The following is a 14,097-nucleotide window of genomic DNA, read 5'->3' on the forward strand; positions in this document are numbered from 1 at the left end:
CGAGAGATTATGAAGAACAGAGTATATTTGCATGGACTTTTCAACTTAAGGTCACTACTGCATGATTGAGTGCATAATGGATGGTGAGAACAATTTCTGAAAGCTTCTGGCAATCGAATTAGCTAAAACAAAACCAATAGGCATTTCATTACAGGATGCATGCAGTCCTTTTGCAATCTACTCCATCTAAGGACTCTAAAATGCACTTTAAGGCCAAAGCAAACAAAAACAAAGCACCAGGCCCTGGAGCCATCATCAGAAAGAATCAGGCTGTAGCTACAGCTCATTAAACTAAGTGTGTCTGCCCTAAATGGAACCAGTCGAACAGAACAAACACAGCCACCTCAGAGTCGCAGCCTGGAGGGGAAGAGAATACTGCCTAAAGCCAGCTCAGTCATTACACCGAGAAGTCCTCAGAGCAGCAAATAAACAATAAAATGTGGACTCCTTGCAATATGAGAATGGAGTAATATTACCAATGCTGATGTAAATTATTTTGAAAAGTCTTAAGGGAAAGTGTAACACCAGCAGCATGTGATCATAATCATTTTATCCTCTGATGAGGCTGTATACAACACCTTCAGAATCCAGTGCATGAATTTTGAGTGCCAACGGTGAGTCCTCAAGATGAAGCTCTCTGGTGGTCGACACTATCTGGATTTCATTGATGATGTCGACAATAGCGTCGCAGCGCAATACCTGTCCGGTAACTGCAAATGAAAGAGGGGACACAATGGCAGATAAACAATAAATATACATACATAAATTGTATTACTTCAACCAAATGAGGAAAAGCTCAAAACAACAGTTGACATTATCGAGGAGGAGAAATGAAAAATAGAGAACAGTAATGCCTGTTGAGACACAAAGCATAAAATTGCACCTCCTGGCCAAATGCTCTTTATTATGAGTATATGGAAATGGCAATGGAAACTGAAAGCTCTAACACTTCCTCCACTCCTGGCAGCCCATACTGTTGTTATCAACCACCAAGTCAAATGTTGTGGCTTCCTTGTCTGTTAATTGGGCTGTTGTGACTGGATTAGATCGGGTTATGGTTTGGGAAACCTATAACAGCTTGGGCAGGTTAGGCCTTTTTCTAAATCTACGACTGTGGTTTAAACAGAACCATTTTTTTTCCATTTGATTTGAGATTTAAGTGACAATGTGTCTTATTTTCCTGATTACAAAGCAAACGCTCAGTCATCCATGACAGGCCAACTGCACCGCAGGCAGCAGATGACACAGATCATATAACACATCTGAGCAGCAAAGTGACAATTTGCATGGTCCTGACCATTTCATCTGCTACTCGTGGGCAATGGAGCATATAATTACATTCTGAACATATGTCTGTCACATGTATTTTAAACCAAGGAAATATCAATAGCTTACAGTGCAAATTTAAGGGTTGCTTGCTGATTTATATATCGCCACTAAACTCACCAACATCTTCAGCCAGAATGATGCTGGTCAGTCTGGAGGGCTGGGTGGAAAGAGCCTGGAGAACAGCTTTCCTGGAGCAGCCGAGGCTGCTCACTTCATCCACAGCCTGGATGCTCGCTACCTCCGGTCTGGTGGAAGTCCTGGAAGAATACGACCAGAAAAAGAGAACAGGTCATGTAATGTAATATAATGTATGTCAGTTCTCCATTTGACTCAACAATGAAGCAAGCAGTTTCCCCTAATGTTCATCATAGGTAGATTTCAGATTTCAGATTCAAATCTTTTGTTTTGTTTTTTTAAATGGGAACAGTACATATTGATGGACATTGACATGTAAATATGTGGGATTGTAGCCAAGTGGCTAATTTCCATCCCCAGTCCCATTCCACCATTTCAGGTGGAACAATATTTTAATATTTGAGGTGGTGTTTACTGCAAAATTAAAGAGGATTGGGATAATAAATGATAGAAACAGTAAAACTCAACAGTGAAGGCAAAAATAGAATAAACCATTATGGGAAAAGAAGCTATATGAGTTTGTCAGATTATTTTTAAGTAGTTTAAAAGGGGTAAGGAATATATTGCTGTTAAGAAAGGAGGGATATTACCTAAAGTAGATACAGTACTCTGTGTAAACAGAATAAAGTCATGGTGTATGCAGGTGTTTAATGCTTTGTGTCAGAATAAACATATGCCTTTTGTCTCTGAGACGGGGATAAACATTGTGTAATAGCTGCTTTTCCTGTAACGCCTTGCTCCAGTTAAGATCGTTGGTGTATAACTTCATAATGATAATTAGTTAACCCTCAGGTCTGATGTTGTTGTTTAACGGGTTTGATGACCCGCATTGTGCCACTGCAATGACTGACTACAGACTGGCACATATACAGTACCGTGCAAACATGTGGCCTGACAAGCCCCGTGTGTAATCTGACACGCCTGCACAAAGCACGCCGCTTTACTAGCGGACTGACCCTTCATTTATGTTTTTCCACTCACCATTTGTAGCAGCCCTCAGTAGTTTCCAATGTGAAGTTGATTCTCGTACTTCTGGCAAGAGGCAGCAACACTTTCGGTATATTTAGTTTCGAGCTGCTATAAACTTGACAGACATATATCAAGACTGGCAACACTGATAATTTATACGAAACCATTTCCGCCTCATGAGACTGCAGAGATTAATTGGCTACAAGAACTAACGGTCGAATGAATGAATGAATGAATGGACGGACGCGGAGTTTGTGAGCTAGCTTAACTTCATCCGTTGACTACTACTACTACTACTACTACTACACGTGCTGTAACGTTAGTTTTGAAGTAACCGCTCCCATCGTTAGTGAAGCTATTTCTCGACTCAAGCACGTTGTCTTCCTTCCAGCTCGGTTTCAGTTTGTCTCAGTCAGTAGTTGACGGACGGCGGCAGACACATGATAACAACAGTTTACAGTCTCCTCCCGGGTCCTCTTGTTATTCGGCTCCTTCGCTTTGTTTCTCCTCGGAGGTGTCTTCAATCACACAACGACTAGCTCGAAACTTCCCGTTTTTAAGTCAGTGCATATTGTTTGGCTTAGCAGAAGCTTAAACTAAGTATGTTTTGTGCGCGAATACCCGCCATTAACGATAATTGGACTTCTACAGTGAGCATGCCGGGAGTGCGGTGACGTCAGAGTCGAGGGGTGTAACGGGAGACGTGATGACGTGATGACGCTGTTTCTTAAAGGCGCAATGTGATTTAACTGCAGCGACGGTCGAAATCTGACCTCAACTACGCTGAGCGACACTGTGGTGCAGTGGTTGTTTTTGGTGGTGGTGGTTGTGGTTTGCAGGGTCATCTGAGGCCGACAGGGGCTGGGGCTTCAGCAGCGTGTTTCCCCCCCTGTGTCCCCCCTCCTCCGCCTCCGGCTTCCTCTTCCTCCTTCTCCCACTACGCAGCCCAAAGGAGAGATGCAGATTGCAGACGCTACTAACAGGTTAAAGTACACATGACTGCATCACTTGACTCAAAGTACATGTGCTTCTGGTCAAAAGCTACTGTATGCTATTCAAAAACATTACACACAATACAAGTGAAAGTAGTTCAGTCATTTTTTTGTACTTATGTTAAAAACTAATGGAGTATATTTGCTTTAAAAAAAAAAAGTAGGCCTACACAAAAGTTTTTTTTTTTTTTGTCAACACAGTGCTGACTTTGTAGAAGCTGTAGAGTAGAAAAAAAAACTTGTAGAGACTGTAAAGAGAAATACTAAGCTGATTGAATCAACAACTTCCATTTGGTGTTAAACAAGCATTAACACCTTGACATGGACATGCTCTCCAAAGTTTGAAACAAGATTTTCTTCTTTATTTATTTATTTTATTACAACATTTCAAACATGGATATGAATCATCATACCTCATCTGTATCACCACTGCCAAGTTCAGATTGAGCTGTTGTAACATGCAGCAACACATGACATGAAGGGTTGACTGAGGTCGTTTTTTTAATCTCCTGTGTTATATGGTCGGTCTATTATACTAGATTTCTTATTTTAACCAAACGCCTTACTTCAAAATAAAAAAGTACTTGACTCAGAAATACAGTGGGGTAAACATGATATGTTTTCAAAATATATAGGCTATATATATGCTAACATGCATACCTGAAAATATACTTCAGTACAGTACTCCCGATACCTTGCTCCCTTCAGAAAGATTAAGTAGGCCTATGACAAAGTCAATCATAGACTGTATAGCCTATAAAAAATCCACTCACTACAAATACAAACCAAAGTGAGTAGCTTCCCCAGACAGTGCATCTTGTTTGGGGCAATTCAATTAAATCTTGAAGAAAACACAAAATCAATAAAATTGGTTTTGCATTTCTCAAAAACTGAGTAATGAGGTGCATGGAGAGAGCTGCATTTTAGGAATTATGCTAAAACAAAAGCAGATCAATCTCTATCAATTAGGTTCTTGTGTGTGTGTTGTAAACATATTAAGTCTAAATTATGTTTATGAACAATAGAGAATGCAACAAGTATTGAATTCCTATATTTTTCTGGTGCCCTCTCCAGGTGAATACTTCATGAACCATATCAACTCTCTGCTTTCTATACTGAAGCTCAAGTGCACCCTGAGCTCATCATAGACTCACTCCAGCAGACAACAACTGGCACTTCACTTTTGAGATCCCCTGGAGCAAAATGCCATCAGATTACTAGGAAGCTTTGAAAAAGAGCAGCCAACAGGAAGTGAAAGATGGTAACTGATTCACCTGATTGTAGGGGAGATCCTACCTATCTTCCCCACACCAGGGAAGAAACATCTTAGTGAAATGGCCAGGAAGATTGTTTCAATTTATCCTCCTGTTCTCAAGTTGTAGGTAGTGGTTACAACTCTCTTGCCAGGCAGCTACAGAGCTGGATTGACAGGTTGATGACGAGGAAACCTGAAAACCTCAAAGGTCAGGCATCCAGCACAAGCAAAGGATTTTTAGCCTATGATGAGGTTGCATACATACTGTATGGCTCTGGAGTCTCCAGTGTAAGCTACACAAGAAGAATTAAACAAATCGATCGAAAACTGTGGTTACATCTTTGTGACACATGCAGTGAAGGCTCACAGGTTTGGATGTTGACAGGGCATCTGTGTCAGGCAGAAGTTATTTCATACCTCATGTGAAGAGGAGTAAAACAGGGAACATCCTAGGAGGTATAGAGACTGCTAAAGCGAAGAAAATAGATGCTGATCGTCCCACCAGTCTTTCATTTCAATGAAAATCCTGGCGGCAGGCGATGAAACGTGTCTGCTGTCTGAGATTTATCAACTTCCAAGCACACCATGCATCGTTGTGTTTACTGATTGCATAATCGACTGTGTAACTTCCATTTTAAATGAATAAATAATCTCTTAATATTTTAGTTTTTCAGAATATAGCCTATTGAAAAACCATTAAGTATTATGTATTGGGTGGAAATTAAGTTATGGTCAATACTGAATGTGAATGTTGTGAAGTTAATAATAATTTCTTGTTCAGCCATAATGGAAAGATACCCTAGTTTAATCTCATTGTGGTATATTTAACATGATGTTTGACTGTTTTTTTAATTTTCAAAGTGTATCTTTCCTCTGTTTTGCTCCAGGAGTTCTCCCCTGAAAGCTGACCATTTTGCAATTGCAATGGACCAAACCATCCAGAATGGCAGTGTTCCAGTGTTTGGCAATAACCTTGCACTGATGTTCGCTGCATGCTACTGCCTTGACATCATCAATCCACCAGGACCAAGAGCAGCTCTGGAGGTCTTGCAAAGGTGAGCCCCTTTATGGTTCTTGATGTAAACCCACCAAGATTTCAGATAAGATGTGGAGCTGAATTTCAAACTGAGTATGCTGAAGTTTTCAGCCTGGAAAACAAGTACTGTAACAGTCCAATTTATCGTTTAACTTTATTTTTCAAAATTACAGATTTAATGACTGTGAGCTTTATTTCAAGTAAAAAATCAAGCAATGACAGGGTCATCCATTTTCAAAATGGGGTTTGTAGCACTTTAGTCACGTGTGTGGAAACTGGTGCCTTTTCAAACTAAATCCAGACAAGGGGAACAAGGTAGAGAGGAAAGAATCTGAAAAACAGCAGTCCATTAATCCCAAGGTTCCTCCATTGATTCCAATCGTTACAGACATCGAATGGAGAGTGCAAGAGGCAGCACACATACACAAGAAACTTCCCATCATACAGTTCACATTCAGTGTATTTGTACCGTATATGCATAATTTATATCCCGGATTGGATTTCGTAACATGTTATGGTAGAAATTCTGTCTATGTCTATTTTTTTTTTTTTTTTATGGACAGAATATAATCGATGTTGTTTACACAGCAAAGACATTTTAGAGATTGATTTTCCAACTTTATAAAATGGTCAACCAATACGGTAACTATAGTGTCTATAGCAATAGGCCTAGCTGTTCTTCATTTGACATCTTGAAATACTAAATAAGTACCGGTAGGTATTTTAAAGCCATTGAGCCATGAGATTGTGTACTATCCTTAACAAAATATTCAGTGTGTTGTCATGCAGAATCAATAATGGTAATAATAAAAAGGCATGAAGTTTTTTTTGTTTTTTTGAGCAATGCTATAACATTGTTTTTTTAAGTATGTAAATATTTTTGGGTAATTGCTCTAAATGAAAGCAAACATTAGCCTGCCCTACAATTGACTAGACACACAGCATTTAGAATCAGGCAGAGATAATTAGCTGAAAATGTGTTAAGTATAAAAGATTTTGCTTAGTTTTGCTTTAAACTATAAATCTAACCTGAAGAATCAGACAAGAGACTGTCTTGCTCCTCCACATTAAGTCAAGAACTTGTAATACACAACTTTTCACCCCTAGGTGTCACTGACAGCTCCCTATACTGTATATTATTCTCATCCAGGCACTGATTGAAGCAATGAGTAGTGAACATGGTTATTTAATGACTGGGTAAAGAACTAAAATGTCATCAATGCACTTAGACAATGCAGGTTTAAAAAAAAAAAGGAACAGTGGCTGAGGAGACCACTGGAAATGAACAAAATAACATCTGTAGAAATGTAATGCAGAACTAATTTACTCCAACAAAAAAAACATCTCAAATCTAATTTCCCCTGTGTTTGTTTGTGTGAGATCATTTTCTGGCATTAAAATTGGTCCTGAGATAAAACATGAATTGTGAACACTCGGTTGATTATGCAGTCTGAGTTCAATTGGCCGCATTATGATCCATCCTCTCATCCGCTTTGAAGTTACTACAGCAATGCTCCTCCTGGATTGTGCCTCTGGTTTTCCAGACTCTGACTGATGCACAGCTTGATTAACAGATATAAGCTACATTGTGGTTTTGAAATGTTTTACATAATGCCGCTATGTGCCAAAGGTGAAATATTGTTTGAGTCAGAGTGCATTAGCGATAAAAGCCCATCGCTGACTGGTGCTGTGTTCCAGAAAGCCGACAACCACTGCCACAACAGCAGTGTACACGTGTGATATACTGTGAATTCGCACCACAATAGTCAGTTCTGATGTTTTCAAGCTACATCAGGGTGGTAGAAAAAACATATCCTCCTTTGTCAAATGATGACAGTTGAGAATGAAACATGAGAAGACAGTACAACTTTCCTTTATTTTGACAAGGCCGCTCCGGTGGGCCTCAGTTCTACACTCAGTTTCATCATTCTACTCTGTCCATGAGCAGTGCACGTACAACTGATGTTAAGAGTGAATGATGTAATGTCTGAGAACATGGAAAACAATACCTGAATGTCACACGCTGTGTCTGTTGCACTTTGCACAGAGACTGAGGTCTAGACAACACAAAGTGCAGCAGCAGACGGGACTCGTTCACAGGGAAAAGTGCTTGTAATGCAGAGTTGTTTCTGGGCCTTGGATAGATCTTTGTGTGATTTCCAAAGTGTGGAGTTCAGCAGCCAATAACGATAGGAAAAAAGGGATCAGACTTCTTTGTGCTTGTGTTTTTGGGCAGTTAAATGGTCCTAACCTTTAAAAGTCACTGATTGCAGTATGTTTGTTGTTCTTAAAAGTGGTCCTTTTTAAATCCCAATGTGTTGTTTATAATGGCTTCCCTCTTTTAGATTGTCACTACTATATTATGTATGCACAGGAAACCACTGAAGCATTTCATCTCTTCTTCTGGACCAAAAGAAATCCTTGCAACAACACCACATATGTTGCCCATAAATTATTTCCCCTATATCACAAATGGCTGCAGCTGCTTTGCAATTCCATCCAGCGTCTCCTCATCTGGCATGCATCAGCAGTCGCATCCTTCCTGGTGTGAAGTCGGGAACGTCTCTCACAGCCACCATGCCTGGCTTGGCCCAAACAAGCGGGTGCAGAAGACCATAGTACTTACTCGAGTGCTTACTCAGTGGCAATGTTCTCAACTGGTGGGTCTGCTTTCACCAGAAATGTAATAGGCTTTCAGAAGGGTCACTGCTTCAAATAGTTTGGGAAGCTTAAAGTTCCCCTAGGCGTGAGGCACAGTAAAAACCGCTGTAGGTAGGCACAATAAAAAGGTGTTACTATCCAGTGAAATCACCCTCTGCCTCAGGGACTGGCCTTATGTGTTCCAAGAAATGTAAAAGAGTAGCAGGAGGTGGGACCGCATTTAAATGATGCATGGTTCAACTGTGTGATAAGACAACAAGATGCCTTTTTTTATTTTTCTATTTTTTTTATTAATTACATTAACAGAAAAAGTGAATCTCCTTAAATATCATTCTTCCCCTTGATAAGTTAAACCTTTTCACTTACAGATTAGCTTGGCCTGCATGAAGTAAAGCAGAACAGGGGAGGTCTACAGAGCCGTGCTGTAAGTAATCTTATTAAATCCCTTTATACAATCTACTACATGCTTTAAATTCTCCTGGGCATAGACATTAGGTGGATAGAGCTGAGTGGGTTTGTGTTTCAGCTCTACGCATTCATGAACATGAACAGTGGAGGTGTAATCTTGCCAAAGTGCTTCCATCTGCACCACATTTAATGTATACTAACTACTCTTTTTTAAGACTTTTATTTCTCACTTAAATTCACATTGCGTGAAATGATATCAAAGGTAACATATTTTAGAGTTGTTTGAGACGCTAAATTGTTTTAACCACGTCTTCATCTTTTTATTGATATCGCACCATATTTAAAATATATGAATCAAATATTCAGTTCACAAGTGAAGGGAAGTAGAAATGGACATTTTGCCATTTAATATCTTAACTGAAAGCAGTTGCACTGCTGAGCTGCAGCCTTTAGCAGACACGCCATTTAACTACTGCCTGGAAAGCCTTTACAAGACACAGGTGGGGAGTCACTTTCACCACATTACATTTGAGTCTTAATTTCCCATGGTGTGGCCCCCCACAGAGTCACAGTGCCTTGTCTTTGCTGGTTTTCTTTAAAGACTTCCTCTCCGTCCTTTTGCCTCACAGACCTGCAGCAGGGCACTGACAGAAAACATCTTTCAGCACACGAGGGAAACAAAATCAAGAGGATTTACAACATTTGTTGGCTATTAGTCATAGGTGAGGTTTGTAACTAAAGAATCATGTCGCACTTTTGTATTTGTATGTGCTTGTTGCTGGGATTCTTGCTGATATATTACACAATGCTGTAATACGATGATGTGCAAGGATGATTCCACATTCAAGTCCATGTGAAATTACTCATGGAAGAAACTGATAATGGACTGAGAGGTACAATATATCAATTCAAATCACCTCTCACACCATCTCTGTGATTTAACAGTGGTTACAACAAACCACCATGAGGATGTATCCACCTGTTTAAACAAAGACAGAAGAGCGGGACAATGCATCACACAATGAATGAACAGATAACATTAACGCCCGTTGCATTAGGAGGCCCAAGTAGACAATGATGTCACAATCACTGGCATCATTTTTAATGAAAACTCTCAAGAACATTAAGTCTACGCTATCGTCAAAAGAACTGAGGCAAGAATGACTTCACTCTGCTTGGAGAACAAATAATAAACACGGACTATTAAACTTTAAACTTTAATTTAATATTCCAAGTGTGAAATAGAGAAAGTGCCCATTAGGTAGATTATTAAGAGGCAAGGTTGCAGTCAGTGGGCTTGGGCAATTAGTAGTGGCATAAGTCACCATTCAAACATGCATGAATGAGAAATTACAACAGTGTGGAGTGCAATTACCTCCCCCAAATCAGTGCGTGTCAGATGACATTATCTTGCAGGCTGAGAGCCATTACTGCACTGAGGGTTTCTAGCCCCAGAAGAGCAAGAGGAGGTCAACTACTGTGGGGGGAACAGGCCATTTGGTCTCTCCCTGAAACATGAGGACATCCCTTTGGAGTCAGAGGGCCTCAAATGTTCTCAACCTACAAGGCATGAAGCATTTAGGGAATCATGTCTGTTAAATTTTATTACAGTGATTTATTTTTTATGTGGAGGTTGTTGAAAGTAAACAATTCAGAACTGGACACATCACGCAAAGTTGTTGATATGTCACAGAGGATAACATACTTCTTAAGTAATAATTGTCAAACTGTTCAGAGCGTTGCAAAAGACATGTTAACTGCAGGTGGCCATGGGTAATGCGTGTTATGTAATCTCGGTCATTTGTACGAAGTCTGTGGAAGAAGGACTCGTGTCAGATTTGAATTCCTTTGATGGTGATTGTACATGCTCACCAGCAGCTGATGGGTGTTGCTCGGGTGCGTTAGTAAGGCAGGGCTGCACAGAAGAGTGACAGCAACTTCCCTGGGGATTATCCAGCTCCGGGGCCACTTAGCTCATGTGTCCAGGTTATTAATGATCATATGAGTGTGTCAACTGCAAATTGAACTTGTGTTCAGTGGTCTTGCATCATACATGTGCTTCCTGTGTAGGGCACAACATAATTGAGTCTGTACAGATGTCATTGGTTTAAATTTAATGAGGCAGGTGTTTGGTAGTGCATGGACCTGCATCTCAATTTTTGAATATTTAATTTTCAGTGCTGACAAATATATAAAACAATTGATTGATTGATTGATTGATTTGGGGGATTTTTCAATGAGATGGGAGATCCACTTGTCATTCAATCACAACAAACACTTAATATTGTGTGACTTGTGCAGCTGTGCCTATGTCTGACTATAATGAACAGGGAAAGCCAATAATGAGGCCACTGACTCATCTCTGTCATTGATTAGTCAAGGGAGACCCCTGAAACAAAGTGGTCAGTGGCCCCCTGTGCCTGTCTGATCAGTCTATTCATCCAGCCAAGCAGCTTTTGTCCATATTTATTCTCACTGGCGTCTAAATGAAAATGGATCACGCTGGATTTTGAAAAGATAAAATCCACTACAGTCCCTTTAGACAAGGCGCTTAGACCACGTGTAGTATATCTAATTCCAGTAGCTGTAACACGATCAAGCCACCGAAAAAAAAGCAGTGTTGTCAAACATCACAGACATCATGTGACGACTAATGAGCTCGGTTTATCAGTGCGAGTAGGACAGCATATGTTGAAATGCAAAGAATGAAAGCAGTGGCTTATTCACAGTGATTTGGCTGTGACCATATGAGCAAGGACGTTTGTGTACAGTCATATATTGTGATATAGACTTTTACACAATTTCCCTTAAGAGTTTCACAATCATTCTTCTTAAACACGCTTCTAAAAACAACATGGGCTGTTTGCCAATGACGTCGCTGCATGTACTGTAGGTCATTTCTCGCATTTTGGTGCAGAAAAGGGGAACTGGAAATTCCTGAAAAGAGTTGGTTAATATCTCTATGGAAGTTTGTCCCGCCCCCCCAAAATAAGGGACCGAAGGCACTTCCAGCCTCTGAAGTCAGAATCAGGGCTTCAACTTTACGCACGAGTTTTTTTTCTGCAGGATCACCGCAGCACTGAGAGATCAGAGACGCAAAGGTAGGTAACATGACTTTTACAAATAAGAAATTCCCATGGTACAGTTCTATAAACTGAGCATTTTTGATGTACACTTAACTGATCCCTGTTGATAAGATGACAAATATTGAGATTATGTGATGTGGATAATCATTTTTGATCTTGGATGACATTTCTTTGCGAGTTGCTTTAAGTTTGTGGTTGTGTGGTCTCAGTGAGCAGAATGAAATCAACGCTCAGTACAGTACATGAAGTTGAGGTATCTTGTTCGACACGCTCAGAGATACTTCTGTGTTTTGATCATCATCAGTGATGGAATATTGAAACGTTCATTTCACATGTGCGCAATTCCCCGCATCGGTTGTCGAGTCATTGTTTAATTCATTCCCCGTCGCTGAGATCTTAAAGGGTCGAAGTTTCGGGCTTGTTTTGCACGTGTGTGGATAGGCTACGTGCGTGCGCGTGCGTTTTACCGTGCGCAAAAAGCACAGCTAAAGGTCAATTTTTGTCCAGTGGGATGGGAAGGCACACAATCGCTGTTTGAAATACCTTGTAGGACATTCCCTGAACTGATAGCTGAACAAACAACCCCACGCACTATTTTCTCCCCCACAGAAAACAGCCTCTAATCAGGGTCTCCAAAAGGTGCAGCCACACGAGTTTCATGTTCATTCCATCAGATTTCCTTGTCACCAAGTGCCCCCCTCACTCCCCCTCCCTCCACTTTCACTGTGATCAAATATTTTCCCTCTCACTTGCTGTTAATGTGGACAAACACAGAGTTAGAGTTTTGGTGCTTCTGGAATAAGTTCAACGCTGTTTAAAGCACCATGGCAGAAAGACTGAAAGATCTGGTAAAATGATTTTGTATCCACAGCACACAAAGACATCATTGATTCTCTAAATGGAGCTGCAGGGCACTTTGTCTTGTTTTGTGGGTTTGCCTGAATGATGAAACAAGGCAGCGCTACAGATGTTCCTTCTTTTATTTGTATTCTTTTCTTGCTTTTTAAATACATGCATTGCTTGTTTTTTGAACAGGCAAAATAGTTAGGCAATAGCAATACATTTCTTAATTTCTGTGCATAGGTAGGCAGAATAACCTTGTAACTAGAGAGGATAAGTCATACCTAACTACCTGTAAGTGCTCTATGTTGTAACAGGATCTCCAGGCATATACGAGAATGCTTGTATGGACTGTTTATATTGTAGAAAAAGTAATATGTAAACAGCTCTTAAGGTGGGAATCTTTTCCAAGGACATGGAGTAGAGCGCATTTAGAGAAAAATTTGATAACAGTAGGAGGCTGTGGAGAAAGCGCCACTGAAAATGTTTAGTATCGCTTTCAACAGGAAATGTCTAAGGTTTGTCATGCAGAACGATTTTGAGTTAATGTCCTATTTTGAACCAGATTTTTTTTGTATGAAATGCCATACAAGTCTCATGCGACTGGCATAAATGTGAGCAGCGAGGGGAAAAACAGGAACAAGTAAAATAGAAAACATCTGGTTTTCAATGTGCTCTCTGATTTGAAGTCACATCACTTGCTCACAGGATAAAGCCTATCGCATTCTGACTTTGTGCTGCCAGTTGCCGCTGTCTCTATATGAAGGAGAGCTCCAGAAATCTCTTCAAATGCATTCCTAGGTTTACTTTATATTGCTTATATTAAAACATGTCAAATTTACTTACAGTAATACCTCTGATAGTCTCTGCAAAAACACCCTATACAGCAGTTTGCTCCACCGGTCATTATAGAGCGATATTAACAATAGACTGAGGGTACAATATTTGCACATTGCAATCTCTCCATATTCCACGGAAGCAGATGATTTTGTGAGAATGCACATGCTGCAGATTGATAAACCATATAAGCAGTTCTCACAATCAACACTGTTTTTGTATGGCAAAGTAAAACATTGTCGTAGAGGGAAGGGTTTGTTATTTTATTGTAGTTTTTTCAACAAGTGACAATTTTTTGGGGGTTATTATTGCACATATTTCCCTCAGTCAGACGTACTTTTGACCAGATTTCCATGCGCAATCAAATATAAATCACAGCTTTCATTCCTTGTGGTGCCAAAAGAGTAGGCATGGAAAAATATACAGTTGGCAGGTGGTCAAATTAAAGCAGACAGGTTGTTAAGTTGAAGCATATGTTTTCTATAATAACTTTGGAAAAAAAAGAAAAGAAAACAAAATAACAAGACGTTGATTATCAAGCTGAGTGCC

General features: G+C 40.0%; 1 protein-coding gene across 3 annotated transcripts in view; it reads right to left on the bottom strand.

Moving 5' to 3' along the window:
- The window catches only part of nup210 (nucleoporin 210), a 36,120-nt gene extending 33,047 nt beyond the window's left edge, over positions 1-3,073 (bottom strand). For all 3 annotated transcript variants that reach the window (XM_083975924.1, XM_083975923.1, XM_083975922.1), the window contains exons 1-3: positions 2,446-3,073; positions 1,447-1,586; positions 579-710 (exon numbers count right to left, since the gene is read on the bottom strand). In XM_083975924.1, coding sequence (XP_083832050.1) covers positions 579-710; positions 1,447-1,586; positions 2,446-2,600 — 427 coding nt within the window. In that variant the 5' untranslated portion in view covers positions 2,601-3,073. The remainder of the gene's footprint in view (positions 1-578; positions 711-1,446; positions 1,587-2,445) is intronic.
- Positions 3,074-14,097: the final 11,024 nt, after the last annotated feature.

This window comes from Trachurus trachurus, assembly GCF_905171665.1.
Source record: "Trachurus trachurus genome assembly, chromosome: 7".
Classification (NCBI taxonomy): Eukaryota; Metazoa; Chordata; class Actinopteri; order Carangiformes; family Carangidae; genus Trachurus; species Trachurus trachurus.